The sequence below is a fragment of the Acanthaster planci genome, linkage group LG02 (assembly GCF_054643075.1).
Source record: "Acanthaster planci isolate LZ-2023a linkage group LG02, COTS_SCS, whole genome shotgun sequence".
NCBI classification, from domain to species: domain Eukaryota; kingdom Metazoa; phylum Echinodermata; class Asteroidea; order Valvatida; family Acanthasteridae; genus Acanthaster; species Acanthaster planci.
In genome coordinates this window covers 19,642,726-19,664,477 of record NC_141778.1, presented here as the reverse complement: position 1 = coordinate 19,664,477, position 21,752 = coordinate 19,642,726, and the positions used below count along the sequence as shown (strand labels likewise).

At 43.7% G+C, this 21,752-nt stretch overlaps 1 protein-coding gene across 4 annotated transcripts; it reads right to left on the bottom strand.

The window, feature by feature from the left end:
• Positions 1-722: 722 nt before the first annotated feature.
• On the bottom strand, positions 723-21,732 carry LOC110979781 (sushi, von Willebrand factor type A, EGF and pentraxin domain-containing protein 1-like). 4 transcript variants are annotated; one of them, XM_087133771.1, is made up of 29 exons: positions 21,600-21,732; positions 20,279-20,562; positions 19,567-19,728; positions 18,391-18,604; positions 17,881-18,078; positions 16,591-16,752; positions 15,846-16,031; positions 15,361-15,460; positions 14,325-14,416; positions 13,559-13,750; positions 12,787-13,047; positions 12,207-12,340; positions 11,769-11,877; positions 11,269-11,466; positions 10,007-10,172; positions 9,766-9,913; positions 9,258-9,465; positions 8,777-8,938; positions 8,337-8,498; positions 7,929-8,090; positions 7,538-7,708; positions 7,265-7,377; positions 6,537-6,751; positions 6,056-6,240; positions 4,764-4,938; positions 4,329-4,489; positions 3,558-3,720; positions 2,542-2,695; positions 723-2,212 (listed from the first exon to the last, which is right to left on the bottom strand). In XM_087133771.1, exons 2-29 carry the CDS (start codon positions 20,552-20,554, stop codon positions 2,165-2,167), a joined length of 4,677 nt encoding a protein of 1,558 aa, XP_086989897.1. In that variant the 5' UTR covers positions 20,555-20,562; positions 21,600-21,732; the 3' UTR covers positions 723-2,164. The 4 variants fall into 4 exon arrangements, with proteins under 4 accessions (XP_086989897.1, XP_086989898.1, XP_086989896.1 ...); XM_087133772.1 differs by lacking the exon at positions 21,600-21,732 and adding an exon at positions 20,811-20,829; XM_087133770.1 differs by lacking the exon at positions 21,600-21,732 and having other exon boundaries at positions 4,335-4,489.
• Between the last annotated feature and the right edge of the window lie 20 nt (positions 21,733-21,752).

Below are 21,752 nucleotides of genomic sequence, written 5' to 3'. Positions count from 1 at the left end.
GGAATGAAAGCATACTGCTGGGTTGTCCTGTACTTTGTACGCCATTTTATTTTTGTATACTCAACCTTCAGGATGACTTTAATAAGACAGCCCACCGCTGCCACCAATTGTAAATACGCTGTACTGATGTCAGGAGTGATATCAAAGATGTACATACTTATTATGAACAACCTCCCTGGTGCCATGGGGGGTGTCAGCACCCCCGTTCAGGTTTCTGCAGATGAGTAATTTTCTATTTCCGTCATCTCCCACCCCATCCGCCCCACCCCCAAGAGAAATTGACGCCAGTGGCTGTAGACTTGGCCCTATTCATTTTTAAGTCCTGTCCGGCTTGGAAAGAGTATATCTCCTAAATAAATTGGAAAAAATATACTCCATAAAAATGTGTACTCTACGGCACCTCTTGGGCATTCGTATAGCTTTGATATCATGGTTGGTCATATTCTGCTGCAGCTTCGGCCTATAGCTAAGCATACAAAAGAGCCAAACACTCGTCCAAAATTGGAACATATTTTCGTGCAGTCCTGTTACCACGCTATTTGTTTCTGGTACATGCGGCTTGCAGGCTTTGTACTGTAGATAGCTTTGTACCTTTTTGTTCTACCAACTAGGGCTTTGAGCAACTCATGCAGAGGGAATAAGATTTATATCTGTAGTGGGACATCTCATTGACGACTGGGAGGGAGGATTAATAAAGAACAAAAAAGTTCGACAAAATTCAATAAATTGATAATTGCTTCATTTTAATCATTATTATCGGCACGTTTGAACTTCTTACAGAATATAAGCACAGGCAACTTTTACAACTGATTTTAATACGGTTTTTCCTCACGAAACAGCAGAATCTTTGAAACTTTGCGTTCGGTAAAATGCCCTGTATATCATTTAACACATACTCGTTCTTTTCCTTGTCACGTAGTGTGGAAGTAACAAAACTTCTGTTATGCCATCGGGAACAGTTTGCCGCAACGAGATTCCATTATGGGGGAACAAACTGCGAGACGTCCAGAGAGCAGATAACCTATGAACATCACATCACCCTGTTTCATGTTCCGACTCTTCACCCACCTTTGGTAAGACATTTAATTGTTTGTATATACTTCCTATAAGTTTGACATCATTTTTTTTTCAAAATCGTTAACATGTTGCAAGCATTTCGTTTTATAGCCATTACCTTTAAAGTTACCAACTAAATACAAGGTTGCTAGCAAATATTTCGATTTACTGATGATTTAATCTCTCGTTACTCAGTACACTGGATATTTCCAAAGTAGACATCCACTTCCAATTTTCCTGAAAGGTATTTCACTCTTGCATGAACTTACTGACCCAGAAACGGTGACTCTGTCATTGGAATAATCATGGAGGTCGCGAGGGGCAAGAGGGCATTTTTCAGGTGGTCAATGGAAATCACACAAACAAGAAAATAGGGAAAGGAAAAAGGACCGAGAAAGCAGAGTGATAACGAAGTGAAAATCACAAGTTTTGCGTGAAAACAAACAACAAAATCCCCCAAAACAGGAGTTGCCCCCTTTCATCGTTGACGCTTTGTCGGTTTGCACTGTTCCCTGGAATGAACTTTAGTTTTAGTGGCGAAGCCCATGAAAGTAACGAACTTTCAAACATTTGTACGAGAGATTCTGACAGTTAAGATTACTCCAGTCATAAACCAAATGACCTGTATTATTTTGCTTATTTTCCATCATACGGGGAAATATTTAAGCCTGTGTTTATGCGGTTTTTCGGTTCAAAGGGAATATTTTGTATCCTGTTATAAAACTTGTCCCGCACAGCAGGGTGAAGGTCTGAATATGTCTATACTCGCACCCTAGTTCACTTGCTTAAGTTTTAACAGCTAGTAATTCACAGAGGGTGAGAAGGATTTGGCGCGAGAAAAAGAACCCTGCATCATCACACAGATATAAAGTTTGATTGAAAGATTAAATTCTTTTCTTTTAAGAACAAACGCTGTAACTTTCTCGAACCAAGTAACGGATGTTTCAGAACCATGCAGGTTTTAGTCCAGCAAAAAAGTTAATTCATACAATAAGGTAAATTATACGAGCTTTCTCCTTTCGTAAGTCATTTTATTGTATAAAACTTGAATCATAAGGTCATGATGTCTCCGCATGTGTAATACCTGTTGGTGCCATCATACCGCTTCCTATTTGTTGTAACGGTGATCCGGTGTGTGCTCTTCGCAGCTGGGTATCTGTTTGATGATGACACATAATGTGGTTATTAGCTAAGTCTTCACTGTAGTGAATGATGGGGCAAATCTGTTGGAACCAGTGCCGAAAACCAGCTCTTAGGGGGTCACACTGAGAAGAAGGATTTGCAGTGCACTTAGTGCTGTTAAGGATGGAGAACGATTTAACTTCTAAATATAATGATAGGAATGTGACCCGTGTTTTCATACACTATTTTGGTCATCAAAGCTTTTTATTAGGGGCTTAACGGGTCGCCAATCCCATTAAATATTGAAAACGGAGGTTAATTTGCCAAATCTAATAAGACGGAATATGGGAGATTTATACCAACTTCCATATCTATGGGTGATCCTTTGGGTTGCAAATCTCCTTGCAATCCAGCCAAGAAGTCTGGCCATGCAACCACGTTTCCTCTCTCCCGGTGGCAGCTGTGGGCTAGGGCTTGGATAGCGTCCTCGGGCAGAACATGGTCCCAGATATTCAGCCTTCAAGAAACATTTCCAAACAAACGAATCATATGTAAAGTACACAAAGTTTAGCATGTCAGAAACAAAATCTGAGTCAATGTGTACTAAAGCTTTGTTGCTCAACCAACCATGTCCATGTACCACACCAGGTGGTAGCACCGTTCAAGGTGGCAAAAGTCTCACGGTTGCCAGTTGTTATGTGCTTCATCGCCGTCAAATCAAAAATATCTACAACCTTCCCTCCAATAACTAGCCTTATATTTACTAAAAAGGAAGATGCCATTTAACTGATTGCTCCTGCTAAGTTACGTCACGTGATACCCACAATAAGTCACGTGACTTAGCTGGTGCAATTGGTCTATTTAAACCAATGCTTTTCCCAAGCTAAAGGGTTCTACATTTGTTAATCAAGTTTCCTGAAATTCGGTATTGGCAGCAATACCATTTGGCTCTACATTAAGCATTTATGCCCATTTTTGGTAAAAACCAAAATATTTCTCAACGTACTCTTTCAAACAATGTTAGCAACTGTCGCCCATGTTAGACTGTTAGCATGTGTTTCAGGAGGTCCTGTGGCTGTCTGTATTAGTTAAGATGTTGCCACCTCAGTTGGTACCAGTGCATGGAATTTCGAGTCATAGCCCCTGAATTAACGCCAGAATAAATCAGTTCATGGAGGTTAACGAGAATCTTGAAGAGCTTTCTAAGGATACCCATGAAGGAAACTTTTAGGAAAGCAAATAAAGTACATGTTGTTTACTGTGTTGTAGAGATACATATATCCGGTTTGGGGGAGGGCCGGGTCTTCTACACCTGTTCGTTTAAATTCCGTCCCTTAAGAACCACTCCCTTTTTAATAGTATCATAATACCCATCGTACTTGTATATTTCACCCAGATAAGTCTCCCTGGTGTTGAAGGCTCCCCCGATGGAGTCTTGCTCCTGGCCAAGAACAAACACACCTTGGCCCGGTATGGCTTCGGTGCGAAGCGTAGCCCCGCTGTTAGCTTCCGTGCCATTCACGTACAAGTGCCACTCACCACCTAGGGTTGGAGGAAGGGTACAAATTGAAATTCGATTTCCGAAAACAAGCCCGAAAATCTTGTGAGCAGACCGGAAGATTTATGATGTCGGAAAAGATAAAATTGTAATATAGAGATGATTTTTTTTCTAGTCATAAATAAATTTGGATTCACAGCAAGTTATTTGGAAGTGTTTTTAATCGACAATGAGTAAATTCCCCTCGAAAATATAAAGCATTATGTGACCCACTTTCACAAAGATCATAGTCAGGGCAAACGAACCAATTTTTTAGGCTACAATTTTCGCACAGGTCTAATAAATGGAGGACAAAATAACTCGCATGTTGATCCTCATTTAGGACAGCTGAATGCAGTCGTGTAAGAAACACAGTGGACTTTGTGCAGGCATAAACGTCCACCTACGGAAGCCGCGCACAGCCAACTGAATTTTCATGGACGCGTGTGACGCTTCCACGATGCATCCTGTGATGTCTAGTGTCTAGTCTGAGAATTAAATCCACGAAATCGGGTGAGAGCAGCTGCTGCACGCCAGCTACAAATACAGAAATTGGGAAGTGGTATTAGAAGGGCCCACTGACTGTCTCAGCCCCTCTTGATCCGTCGCTTACCTGCACCGCGCCAGGTAAACACTAGGCTGGTCCAGCGCCCGTTGTTGATGGCCACGTCTGTGAAGATCGTCACTCCGTTCACGTAGATCCTGAGCGAGGCGCAATCTGTCACGGTCAGTGTGTTGTCGACTAAGCTGCCAGGGCTGCTTCCAGAGGCCGCACTATAAAAAAAATATTATTATTATCTTTGTAGGAAGTAATGCCCCAGAATTATTGCTGATGCCATAAATTAGAAATAATTAGAGCACAGGGTTTGAGTTCTGGAGATAAGGGTTTATATCCCGTTTCACTCGATATTTGTGTTCCTCTTTTAAGTTGTGTTTCATAAGTACCTATCAATACTTCCCCTATGAAGTACATTAGTTAACGTAGATTATTTTTTATAATGACCGCCGAACGAGAGTGTTATCGGCCACTGTCTTATTCGTTACTCACTTGTCTGCCGGCTTCATGGCGGCGTACGAAATAGGGGTTCCCATATTTGTCGAATCAGTGGTGCGAAGCCACATCGAAAGGGTAATTTCTTGGAACTCGGAATGTCTGGTCCGTAGGAGGGAAAATTCTGACGTCCTAGAGTTGGTGAAATCGAGCAGGAATTCCTGAGACATTTCTGTTCAGAGCAAAGAGAAATAGTTCAGGAACTGGTACAGGTCTGGGTGTCAGGGTTTGGCGCAAATAAGAAGGCACCAAGGTTAAGTGGATGTAGATTGACACATGGTGCAGGCCCATCATCGGGCACAAGACAAGGGCCTAGCTTTTCGTGACTCTCCACGCGTTCACGATTATTCCTTCAATATACCCCGTACATGTATATCCAGGCATAAACGTCCACCTACGGAAGCCGCGCACAGCCAACTGAATTTTCATGGACGCGTGTGACGCTTCCACGATGCATCCTGTGATGTCTAGTGTCTAGTCTGAGAATTAAATCCACAAAATCGGGTGAGATTTTGGTCCGTAGGAGGGAAAATTCTGACGTCCTAGAGTTGGTGAAATCGAGCAGGAATTCCTGAGACATTTCTGTTCAGAGCAAAGAGAAATAGTTCAGGAACTGGTACAGGTCTGGGTGTCAGGGTTTGGCGCAAATAAGAAGGCACCAAGGTTAAGTGGATGTAGATTGACACATGGTGCAGGCCCATCATCGGGCACAAGACAAGGGCCTAGCTTTTCGTGACTCTCCACGCGTTCACGATTATTCCTTCAATATACCCCGTACATGTATATCCATAGGACGGCGAGATAACGGGCCACTGAAGCAAGTCCATCAATGACTTCAAATGTCACTGTGACCTATGGAATATACAGATTCTAAACTGCACGGAGAAGAAATTTACGAGCAAGCCTGACATAGGCTAGCAGAGAAGTCGTGTGCCTACAAAGGGACAACGCGAAGACATGGTTGGGTCTTCTCTGGTGATCGATTGATTGACAGTTTGTGGATTTAGGCCGTGTCCGAAACGGGCTTCCAGAGCTATGGCTAAGTCTATTGTCTACACGTCTCCACACATTTCCAATGGAGCAAAGACCCAGACCTAGCTCTAGACAACAGATTCGGATGCAGCCTTACATGTAGTAGGTGAATCATGTCAGATATGTAGAACCTGTTAAGATATATGTTACATCGAGCCTGGAGCAGGAAGCTAGAGCATGGATTGTTCGGTGACATTAAGATGTACATTAAGTTTGTACATTTGTTGTCAATTATGCTCTTGACAAAAACTCCTTACCCGTCTCACAGAGCTGGCCCGTGACACCTGGCGGGCACAGGCATTGGTAGCCTGCAATGACGTCACGGCAGCTGGAACCATTGGCACACGCATGGTCTTGGCACTCATCGATGTTCACCTCACAATGTGTCCCCTCAAACCCAGGCTGACATGCGCACTGATAGCTCCCGGGTGTGTTTTCACAACTATACATGGCAGAAGGATATCCAGTTTTTGTGATGCACATAAGTGTAAACAATATAAAATTCATTGGAGATTATTTCTCTCAGTACCTGCAGGTTTTTCTGTCTGGTGAGTAAAATGGGAGGAATGTTAAGATTCAACTCAAGTTGTACGCCGCACCATTCTTGGCTACAATCAGGATTAAGATTTTAAGCAATAGGCAAGTTGTAAATCTTGTATCAAAAATGTCTTCCACAGGAAATCGTTATGCACGGAGTTGTGCAAGATTGTCGAAGATGGTTTGATGTCGAATTGCTACCTTCCGCCATTTTGGCATGGTTGAAGGTCGCACTCGTTCACGTCCGTCTGGCATCGGAGTCCCTTGAACCCAGACTGACAGAGGCACTGGAAAGAACCAGGCGTCTCGATGCAGAATCCTCCGTTCAGACAGGCTTGGCCGGCGCAAGGATCCGGTCGGTTTTCGCACAACGGTCCCCAAAACCCGTCCACGCAGTTACACTCAAAACCGTTCACCTGCAAATAACAGATTCCAAAAAGGGATTGCATGCTGCAAAGTATTACTTGTGGACGCAGTGGGGGAAAGAGCTAATACTGGAAGGACGCATTTTTTCTTCCTTTGCCACACCTTAGTGGCGTATTCTGGATACCGAGCAGGGGCAAGTTCCTCCCTGGAGACTTGTTGCCATTATTTAACCACTTCAAAACGCCATGACAGCGTTTTAGAGAAGGCACTACCACCCTTCTTGGGGGATGGGCATTCTTTCCAGATGAAACATATTGGATGGATGTTTTGAGAAAATATGCCCCTGGACGTATGACGTGGATACGCCATTTCACATCCCTGTCTGCAAAATGGCGCAACAGTGACACATGACGGCCTCCCGTGTTGCAGTAATTCGGTCTAAAAAGCGACTGCTGTCCGGTTGTCTATATAGGAGTGCCAACAAGGAACGGGCAAGAGTCCCTGTATGTCTTTTTTTTCTTGTGGTCTTTGCCCGTTGTTTCAGCGAGAGTTTTACCGTATACCTGGTCTTGGCATCTGGCCTCATTCTGACACGGGTCTGACAAGCATTCGTTGATTTCTGTCTGGCAGAGGGTGCCCTCGTATCCAGGCATGCAGTGACAGTCAAAGCCTCCAACTGCCATGAATCGATAAAAAGAACTAAATAAAGGAAATTGAAACACTGTTTTAAATTCGCTTAGAGAATAGTGTTAGCTGGTAGCAGTGGCATTTTCCTTTGTACGGTCGTTCCCAGCAATTCTTTGATTCGGAGCAGAACTGTTTTTTAGGAAAATTACCGTTGTCGACGCAAGTTCCATTGAAGAGGCAGGGTTGGGACCAGCATTCGTCTATATCGATCTCGCAAGTAGTACCAGTGAACCCTGTCATACACAGGCAGTTGAATGTGCCTCTGTCGTTATTGCAAACGGCGCCATTTTGACACGGAGAAGATTCACAGGCGTCAATCTCTGCGGAAGAAATAAGAGCGGACATCCACTGACCGTTTTTTGCCTTCGGTGTTTAACTTTTTTAATTGCTTCGAAGAAAAATTGGTATTGTTACTTAGCTTAAAGGATGGAATGGAAAGTGAAAAAATGTGGCGTTATTTGTTTCGTATTCTATTTGCAATTTTGAATTCAAAAGTTCAACCGAAACTTATTTGAATATGATTTTTTTTTCATATTTAACCTATGCATTCCTCTCCAGATGTGGAACCGTTAAATGCTGTTGTTCCGCTACCCGCACATGGAATGCATTGAGTCTGTTGCTCTGCAGGCTGATACGATCCCAGTGGGCAAGGTTGACATGGATGGAGTCCAGTTGCACTGAATGTTCCTGGGCCACAGACGGCTGTGAATGACAGGTGAGTCTTTTAAGTTGGAATTCATAATTGAAAACTAGGCGAGAAAATCGCCTTAGTCATTTTATCCATTGCCAAAGTATAAGTCAATGCTGTCCACACCTTTGCAGGCGAAAGGGTACCGACATGGAGCTCAAAAAACCTACAGTCTGAATCCTGTACGTTTCTGGTACAGATTGATGATACAGAATAAAAACTGTAAAGAATATATATCGAGACTTTCAAGGTAGACTTGCCTTGGCATTTCCTCGATGACCTAGACCCCGTTGCTGACGTTGTAGTACCCTCCCTACACGGAAGGCAGGCCGTCTGCTTGAAACTAGGCTGGAAGAAACCCCGTGAACACGGTCGGCAAGTGGCCAGTCCGGTCGGTGAGAACGTACCGGGTTTACACTCGGCTGGAATTACAGAATAGAAGTAGGTGGGTGATCTCTGCATTCAGTTCAGTGCCCACGGGCACGGTTAGAATGATTCTACAGCTTGTTGCCTAAAAACTGGGGGCTGACGGGAGAGAAGAAGCCCCCCAACGGCCGACAGATGCATCTGGAAAGACTGACTCTTCGGGTATTGGCAATCGGTGCGACTTGGAAGTTCTGTCCTTTTCCAAACCTGACTGAGCAAGAAAGAGGTGAAAATAGTTTGACAGAGAACGGTATTCACCCATCAAACGACTTACGACGGCACTGGTTGACGTCCTTGGCTTGTGGTCCATCGGTCCATGTCCCCCAGGGACACGGCTTGCATTCATCCTGTCCCTCCTCGTCCTGGTACGTCCCTTCAGCACAAACTTTGCAGGTCTCTGTTTTGCTGTCGAAGTACGAACCCACGGTGCAGCTGACTGCGTGACATTGACAATTTAAGAAAGCAAGTGAAGGAGACACCTCATCCTCTCTAGCACATCCTCAAATTTTCATGGGATGGACAGAGCATTTTTCTTTCTCTACTTAGCATTCGTAAGCTTCATCACAAAAATTAAGTATATAAACGTGTGTTTTTTGTACGTAGTTACCGGTTTCCAATGCTGTCGCTGGGGTAATGTGAGCATATGGTCTTTTTCCCAAATATGATTCTTTTAAAGTTCAGGCACTAGTTTCGAGTTTGGTGTAGACTTGTCATTTTGGATTTCATTTTTGCAAGCAAACTCATTGGATACTTACGACAGTCCGTTTCATTCAGTACGACGGACCCACGACGGCACAGTGGAACACTCTCGTTGATCGTGACGGAGCCCTCTACGACGGGCAGGGTTTCATTCTCAACCAACAGGCGCAGCTGTCCGGCCTGTGCAAGTCGCTCGTAGTCCCAGCTAATTTCATCCAGTGTCTGCTCGGCGTTTCTCTGTTGAGCCCGGAGTAGCGTTTTGTTCTAAATGCAGCAAAGAGGTGGGCACGCTCATAATGTAAAATTGTCGTTTCTGTACACACCAAGTAATCATGGAAGTGGGCACAGGGAAATCTAAAGGGGATGATATCACCGTGGCCTGGGTAACCGATGTTATTATCCACTTCAAAATGATGATTAAAATTTTGTTTTTAAAATAACCTAAATACCAGTGTATGTGATTAAAACATGTTGAAAGCAGTAGACACCGCAACATTTATGCACGATGTTCCAGACAAATTTTTCCCAAGAAAAGAATACTGTTTCTTGAGGAGGGTACCTTACCTCAGCTACAGATCGTATCCTCGTCGACACTGTGAAATCTAAGGTGACGATGCTACCAAAGTCTGTCTCGTCACCGGCAGTCTGACGGCGTCTTCTGCGCCGCCTGTCCTCGTCAATCTCCCCACAATACACGGTCACATACTCGACCCTGGGGAAACACAAATCGGCCTTGTTCAGACTCAGGACGAGGACCTTAAAAACAGCACGTCAACATTTCATGAAGATGTAGCAATTAGCTTACGTGCAGGCGTTGTCGGAGACGCAGCCACCGTTTCGTCCCATCACACTCTTCTTGAAATCCTCCACAAACGCTTCCTTGATTGCTCGCTGGGCCTTCTCATCGCTACAGTCCCCTGCATAGTACTGGGATTCCATGCCCCGTCTGTATCCGTCTGCAGCTGCTCTCTCTAGACGCACATCAAACATGTATATTTACTTTTATGTAATTGAAAATGGACCCTCCCGGGAAGGACGTATTCACTGGTTTAAAATTAGCCATCAGTGGTGGTAATTGCCTTCATACTGCTGACGACGGTCGGGAAGACTATGGAAGAATCTTTGATAAACTCCGCGAAGGGTCACCTTGGTAATCTTGCTTGTCCCTTTACCCCACGCAAGGATTGAGCATGGATATTTTTATAACACGAACGTGTCCTCACAACAACATCATCATGGTGTCATCACGTACTTTTATTCACTAGTTACTGTTATCAATGATGTATTTGCCACTGACGAATATCTTCAGAACTACACACTGGATGGGATTAAGATGAAGTACGTTTATAAGCTGGAACATGTTCAATGTAGGCTAATAATGATCAGGTGTGATGATGCGTTCGTGTGTCGCATCCCATGACCATAAAGGCGCTCTCGAAAAGTCCGTAATAGTTTGAACGTCATCACGTTTATAAGCAGGGATGTGTTCGTCGTAATTTTATGAGACATTCTGACGAGTCATTCATGTTTCATGTGACTGTATCTAAAATCTTTACTCTATACAGGCCTATTATCCAAGACACATCCGATCAAATTCAGCTGTGTGGTTCATGCGCATAGATGTACTTTATTGCTCTGATATCAAGTAAACCAACGTCGTATCACTTGATCTCGACCCGGATCTGCGCGAAATAAACAGGCCCTAAGCATGATAATATAAAACCTGATGATTCTTGACCTTCAAAATAAATGCCACATGCAAATGTCAGACGATGTTGACTCCCGGGACCAGAACTGTTGCCCGACTGCATTTCTATGCAGACCTTATATTTCAGAGGAGTTAACATCTGATTGAAATTGATTGTCATTACAACGGACCCAACTTGATGCTCACTCCGAGTTTCTAGTTCGAACATTGCACTGTCTGGAAGACCAACCCATAGGAAAGCTTTACATGCATTTACGCTTTTCCTAATTGGAAAATTTCGAAACACAATTAGATACTGCGTTTGCGTCCGTGGCCAAATGTTGTTACCATCCCAAGGTCTTGTGACGACCGATTCTTACCTGAACAGTCTGGCCAGGGTATGGCCATTCTAGGTGGTACTGTGCGCCATTTCCCATGAGAGCAAATGTAATAATTAGCTGGCTTTTCGGAGAAATCGAAGGCTGCGTTGCAGAATATCCGACAGAACTGACCGAAGAGCCACGCGTCACAGGCCCTGGCGCCGTTTCGCGGGTCCGGGTAATTCGGACATCTGGTGGCTGAACAGAAACAAAACCAATGCTCATTATCAGTGGATGACAGTCAGTTATGTGGTTGTTTGCGAGGATGTTTGAAAAGACAGAGGGGACTCCTGTTTTACCATTTTGCCAAGGCACAACTTGGAAGACGAGAACCTGTCTCTTCGTGTCCATGACAAGTAAGAACGCAGCTCACCATTAAAAGTTCAGTAGGCCTATGCGTGTGAATTTTTGTCGAATGTTCCCTTTCCAGAGCACTGTCAAACAGAAAGCCAGATTGCGTTGCAAAGCGATACATAATAAAGGTCTTCCGACAGACTTACGTCCAAGACGAATCGTAAACTGGCACTCTATGCTCAGTCCCGCTCCATCTCTAGCTGTGTAAGTCACAATGTGCGAACCCCAGGTGAAGTCGGCCCCTTGCTCGTGTGTCTGAAATGCAAGGCAACATGTAAACATTTTGTAAATCAAATTTATTCCATGAATTTATCTCTAAATGCGATCACTGAAATACTTTTCTCATTTGAGCCTCCCTTTAGTCAGGAGAAAGCAATTTTAACTTAGAGGTACTATAAATTATACAGTCCTTTTACACCAGTAGCTTATTCCCCGCTAATTCATGGAGGAAATCTGTCGTAGTCAACCAGCCTGTAGTTTACATCTGGCTTATTGCATAATGATACTTCGAATGCTTGCAGTATTGATCGATATTACTTTGTCAGAGTGTACGCCTGAGCGTACAGGATGGCAAGGAGTCTAACCTTCTCGATATTCAGTTCCTGTTTGGAGTTGTCAGCGAATTCAGGTTCATCCCATGACACACTTTTGGTCTTCTCCCTCGAGGTGATGTCAATGATTGGCCCTGGGCAGCTGTCCACTGTTGGTGGCTCTGTGTCTGTCGGAGTGACAGAAATGTACCCCCAAAACGCTGAATTTTCTGATCAAAGCAGCAATGCATGGAGACCTTTTTTCTTTAGGTTTCTATGTTGTCCGTCAGCCTTCTCTCAGCGTTGAGACATTCTTTACAGTTTATTGTTCTAGAAAAGTCGACCGAGATCGTCCTTGATGATATGGCATGTCCGAAACTGACGTCTTTGTCTCCGGCTGTGAACACCCACTATGGTGCCACCGCGTTAAAAATGAGGTTGTGGCCAAGGAAGGGCCAATTGGGATTCAGTCTGGGCATCGAACCCACCTTGTTACACACGCGTGTTACTTTGTGCGATTGATTGTCTTGCTATCATAAATAAACGGAACTTTATCTTCAATGGTGCTTTCTTCTCTAATAAAAACCGTCTATAGGGAACCAAACACAACACGCACTATCAAGTCCTGTCTTACCTCGAATAACGACTTTGAGCAAGCATAATGAGCTTAGGCCAGCCCTGTCTGTCACGTTGTAAGTGATGACCACTGATCCGATTTCAAAGCGATGAGGGGACTTCAGACCGTCTGGAGTGACCATGACGGTGAGAGCATCTGTTCTGTCCAGGTTGTCCTGAAAAGTTGGCATATCCCAGCTTACCTCAGCCGAGGACAGACCAGGATCGGCATCTTTAACCACGGATCGTGGACAGGTGATTATTTCCGGTGGGGTATCATCTGAAATCCATTATAAATAAAAATAAAACTCGTCAAATAGGACTATATGGTAAGAATTGTGATTCTGGGCAACGTGTACACAAGGTTAATAATTAGCTTACAACCAGATTTGGGCGTACATTGATACTAATCAAGATCTTGTTACCAGGAAACTGGATCTCAATAAAATACATATCATCCTTGATTATACTAGGCAATCCAAACTACAGAAACTATAGGAGGGAATCAATATTGCCAAATACATTTAATCTGATGGTAAATGACGTGTCCCCCATTAATTAAGAATCGTTGACGGGAAGCCACCCACCAACATCTGGTATTATACTGAATGCGCCATGGCGTGATGAATCTGTCAACCCTGTAATTGGATTGGTCAATTTCACGAATTGAAATCTGCCGACCCTTGAACCTCTGCTATAATACAAGGCCTAAATTGAAAAAAAAAAAGAAACCGAGAGAAAAACATTATGAGTGAGACAAACTCAACGGACGAGGTTGAGACTCAACTTACCCACACAGGCAACCTCTTCCCCAGCGCGTGACCAACTGCCACCGGCCTCGCACGTCTTGAACGAGGGACCACGCAGTTTAAATCCATCTTTGCACTTGAAGAGGCAGATGAAATTAACGGGTCGCCTTGTGGAGCATTTCGAGGGTTGAGTTGAGCCGTGGCGCAGGGGGGGAAACGCTGGACAAGTGATGGCTAAAAAATGGGGTGAAACTCTGTCATCAGTAGAAACCCACAGCTATCAAAGGGAGAATTGTTTAGCTTTAGCTTACATGGAGTACAATCGACTCTATTCTTGGGAAGACTTGTTTCTGAGGAGCAACCGACGTTAGCTAAATTGTAACAAATCTTGTGTTGTGTTCGAGAATATTGCTCCCGTACTTCGCATATGGCCTCTCCGTAGCAACCTTTTGTTGGCTCTCTGTATGATAAAGTCTTCCGTATCCTTGATTACGGTGTGCATTATACGTTGGATGAACGCCTAAACCTGCTGGCACATGACAGGCGTGGGAATTCTCTGCTGCTCAAGCAGAGAGTTGAGCTTCCGTTCAAGATATGGGTGTGGGTATTCCCCTTTACGCTTTACATTTGGTGTACACCCTTCCTAGGCCTCCGATAGCAGTAGACAACGCTAATGTTGCCCTGCTATTCCTAGAGACCATTAACGCGCGCTCACAAACTGCATGTGAGCGTAGCATTATCTTGACACAAAGGCTTCAAAGTCTGGCTAACGGATGAGGCCAGAGGTTTTACAAAGTGGCGTACGTACGTGTGCATGAGAAGTTTCCAGACCACTCTCCTGAGGCCGTGCATGTCCGTTCCCGATTTCCAACTGGGTTGAACCCATCATTACAACGAAAACTATATAATTAAACATACGAGAGCCATTTTACAAAAATAATTTACATCGTTGTAAATATTCGTCAGATTCTCGTTAAACATTAAACTAATATATCCGACAGCGCAAACTATTGTCTTTCATTTAGTTTCTACAACATGACCCTCTCCTCGAGACCCGCTCACTCACGGATTTTCGGGGACCACTTTCCACAGTACGGATCTCCTCTTAATAAAAACAGGACAGATTCGCTACGTTTTGTCAGGGTTGATTCCGTTGTCGGCATGCTATACTACAGTACGTGCGCATGTATCCATAAATGACAGACCTTATTCGCAGGGACGCCATTTTCGATCTTGTTCTCAGAACCTTTCTTATTCAACGTAATCTTATTAATACTAAAACTAGTTCTGGATCTAATCTTCACTTTCACTTTTCATAATTTGGCTTTAATCATTCAGATATAATTTATCACAATTTTTCAGTTATTTCTCACTATAAATGACATTTATTTGCAACAATCTTTAATTTCATTTGTTATATTCTGTGGTTCCCAAAAATAAAATGTTACCCTCGCTTTCAATCTGATATTGCTGACTTGTGGATAAGGCTGATTAATTCGGAATATTTAACGCTATATGAACCAGTTACATTCGTTCCCTACCATGTCCATAGACCGGTTCCAATTAACACGCCTGTATCTTAACAAAGATACAGGCCAATTTCAGACGGCAATAGTGAAGCAAGATTAAACTTTTAGTCTCAATGTACGCGTTTTGCTCTTTTTAGCCTAATTGTTCACAAACTGTGTTTGTAGAACAGTCTTGTTCTTTATTTCAATTTCTATCCCAGAGCCCACAGGAAGAAAAACTCTTAGATAACTAATGGGTCTACCTCGTAAAATAAAGATTCAATAAATACGTGGAAATAAATACATGATTGGGTCAGTTGTTGACCCTATACTAACCTGCAAGTTGTGTCGTAGACGTTACGCTTACCAGCCTCCTGATTCCGACACTGAACGATCAGGCCATTTGGGGGTGGTATCAGCGCGGGACACTGAACCTCTGTCGGGTTAAGACGTAGACAAAAATGTGCCCACGTTAAATCAGTGGTGACACCAAGCAGTCAAATCTTAAGAATTCAATGACAGGTTGTGATAGGCCAATTAAGTCCGTTATGAAAATGTATCGGTGAACTTTTTCTCTGCACAGTCGTTCTTCAAAGATGTTAAAGAGTATGCTTCGAAGACATTTTGCTGTGGCTGAAACTTACGACCGTTCCTGAAAGTGGTTTTGCCGAATACGGCTTTGACTGTTTGCAGTGGCATAATACCAGCAAAATACCAACAAAACGGCAGCAAACAACTCGCCAGGACGCGATCCGTGAATGATTTTGTGCTTCATTGCTTCATTATAATAAACGAAATAGCCGGGCATGTCAAGGTCTTACTTCGGCACTGTGCTACTGTTTCCGTCCAATGACCGTCGGCCTGACATCGGCGCTTGGCGGACGCCGGGTCTTGTAGCTCGTAACCGACGTCGCACTCGAAGGAGCACACTGACTGGTACTTGTTGTCGCAGGGAGCCGGCAAAATCCTCCCATTTCTAAGCGACGTTAAAGGCGGGCAAGAAACAACTGTAGAAAATAGCATGAAACGACAGTGACAAAAAAAGAAGAGTCCTTGACAATTATGCAAACATTTTGTTTAAATTAACGTTTAAACTCTTTCCAGAACAATTTCTTATTATCTGTTTGCTGAATGATAAAAGGTTTGGATTTTTATGGGTGTATTGTGTACTTAGCCACCGAGCGTGGATGTATAAATGTGAGCCATTTTGGTATTTCATAAAGGCAAGGTCTTTGGGGAACCAAGTACTTGCTTGAGTTGGCTCATGGCAGCGTTGCTTTGACATAGTATCAACGCGCGCCCTCCTTGGACGTACTTCAGATTTTGGCATGCACTGCTCGAATACCTAACTGGCACATGGGACGTCGTGGTGCCTTGTGGTGCTTGTGTTCAATTGCTAAAAACAGTTTTTGGGTGCATCTATGGAGACTTGGATGAGAGTGGCGTCGGGGTGGATGGTACCTCAGAGGCCCATCCCCCGCTTGTGTCATTTTGCCAGTTCTTTGTCTTCCTCTAAGGACCACTTCACCACTAAACAAAAGGACAAACTTAAGCAATTCTCCTTACTCCGGCACGGCTCTCCACTCTGCGGATTTCCCTCGTAGCCTTCTTTGCACTCGCACGCCGCCACGGTTTGGCTGCCGGGATAAGTCGTCGTCGAGTCGGGCGGGCACGGGGTGCACCCATCTGTGGGTTCGTAGGTTGACTTGTAAGTGCCGCGCGGACACACTATATTAGACAGGAGAAAACCAACGCATGTGGTTTTGATGAAATCATCTTAAAAGCTGATATAAACAACTGATAGTCAACACCACATGAAAATATATTGTGGAATTACTCAGGTGTTGTGTTTTATTAGTTTACTTTTGACTTTAATGTGACAGCTCTTGCAGTGAGCCAGGCATTTATAAAGGGAATGGGGCCTGGCATTTACAAAATAGACGCACTCCAATATGGGGTTATATTGAAGTAAAAATAGTATCGCATCGGTACAAAAATTACAGATCGCAGAAAACAGGTGATAGGGGTGAGTGCGCACCTTTCTAGATCCACCAATTGTTTCAATAAATTAAGGTTCACTCGCAGCTCCACTTTGACCACTTTACTCCCCAATACGCTTAAAGCCTCAATATTTGTCTCATTTTCCTGTCTAAAGCGAATCCATTGTTTGTCTAAGGCATCGGAAGTGTATTACTTAGAGTTTGAGGGCATGGCATTTAACAACAACATCGTTTAAGAGAAACTTGTCCAAAACGTGCCACTAAAATTAACGGTATATTTTCATCAAGCGACACCTTTAATTGCATACCCCCAAAAAAATCACCAGATGTTTGAATCATTTAAAATGTGGCATGACATGACATGAGTTTCCATCACTTTCAACATCATGATAATCCATTGCGATTGTGTGTGGGCGGTTTGTCGCAGGAACTTGTTCGCGGAAGCCGGAACTCGTATGTGCCAGCGGGAAAATCCCCCACGCACCACCCGCAGTCTTATCACCGGTTTAACAACAATACCAGCGGATGTTGCCGCGGCACTGGGTCAGGGACCTACGTGCTTGAACGCCAGCACTTTGATGGCCACGTTGGTCTTTCCGAGTACAAGCGTTTCAACAGACGGTGTGAGCTCTAACATGTATTTGCTTATTCGAGTCGAGTACGCCCTCTTTTAATATTTGGATAAAAACATCAAATTTTACAAACAAGGAGCAATTCAAGTAGACATTATTGTAAAGCACTTTCCGTCGTTTTTAAATCTATCGAGTACCAGAAAACGAAAACGAACTACCTCTGACATAACTGGCATCCCTCGGTAACTTTGAAGCCCTGCTCCCACCTCCCCCGTTTGACTTACATTTACATTCGTACAAGAAGCCGCTGCGTCCGTACGTGCCCGGTCCGCAGACGCAGTCGTGTCGCCCGCCGACGAGTGAACACGTACACTTGGCGCTGAAATCACAGCAGCCGTAGTCCGTGTCGTTGAACGGCTTGTGACAGATGTTGTCACACAGTGTCTGGTTCACGGACGTGTCGTACATAGTTTCGTGTGGATCTGAGGGAGGAACAGTACACATATCTTCAGCCTTTGTAACTTGTTCAGAGCATTAAATGCTTTTGAAATGAGTTACTGGCAAGGAAGTAGTCAACATCGAAATGATAAAGAGAAAGTTACAATTTTCACCGTATAATCTTCTAGTTTGTATTCAGATACTAGCAGGCAATTTTTTTAAGCCGTGCATCCACGACACTTACCGAAAATGATAGAAGGAAAATAACATGTTATTTTAATAAAAGGGCACAATAGCGAAGGTGTTTAGCAGGAAAAGAATCACTAAACCGTCCTTCAAACTTCACAGAAACTGACCGCCGCGAATTCGCAAGGCCAGGTTCTTGAAATCCTCAAAGCTGTGGTAGAGGAAGAAATGGTCGCCCGGGGAGGCCATCTGTCGCAGCTTGGAGCGGTCAAGGAGTCCCACACCGATGGTAAATATCTCTACCCCCTCCTCCTTGAGTTGCTTGGCCACTCTCAGCGGGTCATCTCCTGTGTTGGAAATACCATCACTCAGCAGGATCACCACCTACATAGGAGGACAACCTGTGCATTAAATGTTTGCACAATAAAGTAGTTTCACTACAACCCTCAAAGTGGATCTTTGTGTTCAGTTATTCTTATTTTCAAGTTGGTTTACTATTGTAAAGAGTACCGAAGTGTGACGTCACTGTGAATCAGAAAGTGCAGTGCAAACGAATGAAGTACGCGCACGTGTTGGTTCTCGCGCTAATGCCTTTTACGTACTAATTGTGCGCTTGATGCATTCACTTCGGTACTCAATACATAGTCTAATACAACTACATATTTGTAAATATGTATCTGCGACTTACCAAAAACTTTACATATTCACGAGCATGATTTTATGACTTTTCAGGGAAAAATTTCAAATTACATTGATTTTTTGCACAAAACTTCCTGAAGTTGTAATATTGTGGCGTCCAAATTTCTTTTTTGAGCTAAATTGTTGAATAGTTCAAGGCAATGAGCCAACGAGCAACTCGTACTCAAAAATGTTTTCAATCAGCAAATTTTTCAATAACAATTTGACTGGATCAGAGTTTTTCATTACCTATCGATTGTTTCAATCACTTTATTGACCATCAATTATTTCACCATCGTGCTGTGTTTCTCGGGGGAAATGAAAAAAGGTTGTCTGCCAAATTGAGAATGTCAGATGTGACAATTGGTCAACAATATCGAATGACTGCTGGTCAATGGTAAATTCCCTCCGACCTGGGATGAAAATTATTCCGGAGATCCGCAATGCCCATCGATCAACTGACAACCGAGATTAATGCCCATCAAAACAACAATCGATGTATTTGTCGAATCTGAATCGATCGATGATTGATTGACCAGCTAGTCAGGGAACAGACCAATATATAGATCATGCTGCTTCCACACTTGGTATAATTGGGAGCCCTTACCTTGTTAAGGACTTAAAACGGATTTGAAAGAAAGACATTTTTGGACAAACAAACTGCTTACACGTTTGACATCCTGCCGTCCATGAGCCAAGATGTCCCTCGCTTCTTGCAGAGCCTTGGCCGTGTCTGTACTGCTGCCGTCTGTGTACCTGACGTCTTTTATGGCCGAGACGAAGTTGCATTTGTTGCCCGTTTCGCTGGCAATGTAATCAATGTGTCGGGTCTATAATACGGGATAAGGAAAGCGCACAAAGCAATAGTTTTAGGAGCACACAAATTACTTCACTGATATAACGTCATAATTATTCGTGAACACAACCGTACGAATATAAAAAGCTTTTTAAACGACTTCAACATCAATGGTAACATTTTAATGAGTTGATTGTTAGTATCATCATGGGCTTTGCCAAGATGTTATTTTCCGAATAAACGTCTGCAGTTTATTTCGGACTTTTTCTTCTGTATAAATTGACTTCCTTGTGATAAAAATAGGCAGGCGGACGGACGGACTGATCATCAATGATTAGTGGTCCAATATACATGTAGATGGTCACCGTCAACCGCCTATTAGACATTAGGTCAGTCAGTCGAGAAGGTAACTAGCCGCTAATGACTGGTCAGACAGCCACCAAGCTAACCAGCCAACTGACAAACGGCCACTCAACTAGTCAAGCAACCAGTTAGAGAGTACAAGGGCAGATTACGGAGTGGTCAGTCGACTGACCAGCCAATCGTCCATTAAGCTCTATGCCCTACGCGTCACGCTAACTCACCACGTCCTCGCTGTAGCTGACGATCGCCACCTGGGTCGCATCAGGGCCGATGCTAAACTCCGTCAGCAGGCTCTCCACGAAGAACACCTGGACGTCGAAGTCTTCAGGCCCGATGCTGCCGGAGCGGTCCAGCAGGAAAACCAGCTCGGACTTGCCGTGCGAGTAGTCGCGTCTCAGTGCAGAGTCTAAGATGGAGGGGTCACCCTGCGGCTGTTGCTCAGATGGCCCGGGGGCCAGCAGCAGCCAAGTCAAGATGACAGCCAGAAGAGCTGTCATGGTTTCACCTGACAAAACCGAAAAAAGTTCACTGTAAAGTACAGGGTATGGGGTGGGTGGAGTGTAGTGCCCACCGGTTTTTTGGGGGGGAGGAGACAGGGGTAAGTGACCAGAAGCACTCTGCAAATTGCACCAGCATCCGCGCTCTGGTTTTGCAGTTTTGTTGGACAGAACTAAAAAAAAAAAACCTCAGCCGGCTTTCAGACCAAAAAAAACCCCCTCAAAAATGACATCTGACGACCTATCACTAACTTACCCAGGTTTCAATCACTGAGGACTATACACTCTAATGTTTCGCTTACATAGACAGTGCCGAAAGGAGCGAACATGATACTCATGTGAAGACAGTAAAATATCTGTAAACAGTGATCTGTGATCATACATGTTTTGTTCTAGTTCTTCTCCATGCATGTTCTTGCAACACGTAAGTCTAAATTCTGTTTCCCGGACACCAGTAGCTGGTCTACAGGTGAGCAGGTGATAATGAGCTCCTAATACCCCCACCGCAACAAGCACACAAGCAAGCAAACAAAGACACCAGTAACATCACCATTGGTCATGGTTTGTTTACCAGTGAAAGGATTTTGGTTACAACGTACAAGAAGTGTCTTTTCATTTTACAAAGATTAAACAATTGGATATTATTCCTCGTAAATTTTTTTTCACCGCATTTGACAACAATGTGCAGAACATCAGGTCCTTCCAAGTTAAATTTTGATACTTTGCAACATGAAAAAAGAGGTAGTAAGTCATTTTTTCTCTCTGTAAACCAGTTCATTTGATTGCTCCTTTGGTCTTGGACACATGAAACCTGTCCTTTATTATGCCAGTTGCTCTCCAAACTTACAATGCTTATACCAATGACAGAGCCCGTCCATCTGTTAATATACTTGTTGAACAGGGAAAAGGAACAAACTTATTGTTCAGAGTAGTTTTGAAAATAGGGATTGTGGGTCTTCATTGGACCAATAAAGCTAACGCACTTTCCTCTGTTGTTAAGTAAAAGCTGTGAAGTGGATCAAAAGCTTTAACACGCAATACTTACCACTGTTTTGTTCGACTGAAGCGCTGGAAAATCTCTACCAACGTCCGGGTGCCTTTCACTTTCAGAAAAAAAGTTCAGGTCTGCGCTAAGCAACGACTATGTTGACGAATTTCAACATCCGTAATTCCAAAGCAATAAACCAGCTTCTTGCGA

Bases quoted from the DNA above. Each gene is read 5' to 3' on its own strand.
- LOC110979781 (XM_087133771.1), bottom strand. From the start codon at position 20,554: ATGACAGCTCTTCTGGCTGTCATCTTGACTTGGCTGCTGCTGGCCCCC. The intron at 16,032-16,590 runs GTAAGGAGAATT...TATTTTCTACAG, and splicing joins GAGTGGAGAGCCGTGCCGGA to TTGTTTCTTGCCCGCCTTTA. The intron at 14,417-15,360 runs GTTAGTATAGGG...TTAATTATATAG, and splicing joins GTCTACGACACAACTTGCAG to TTTTCGTTGTAATGATGGGT.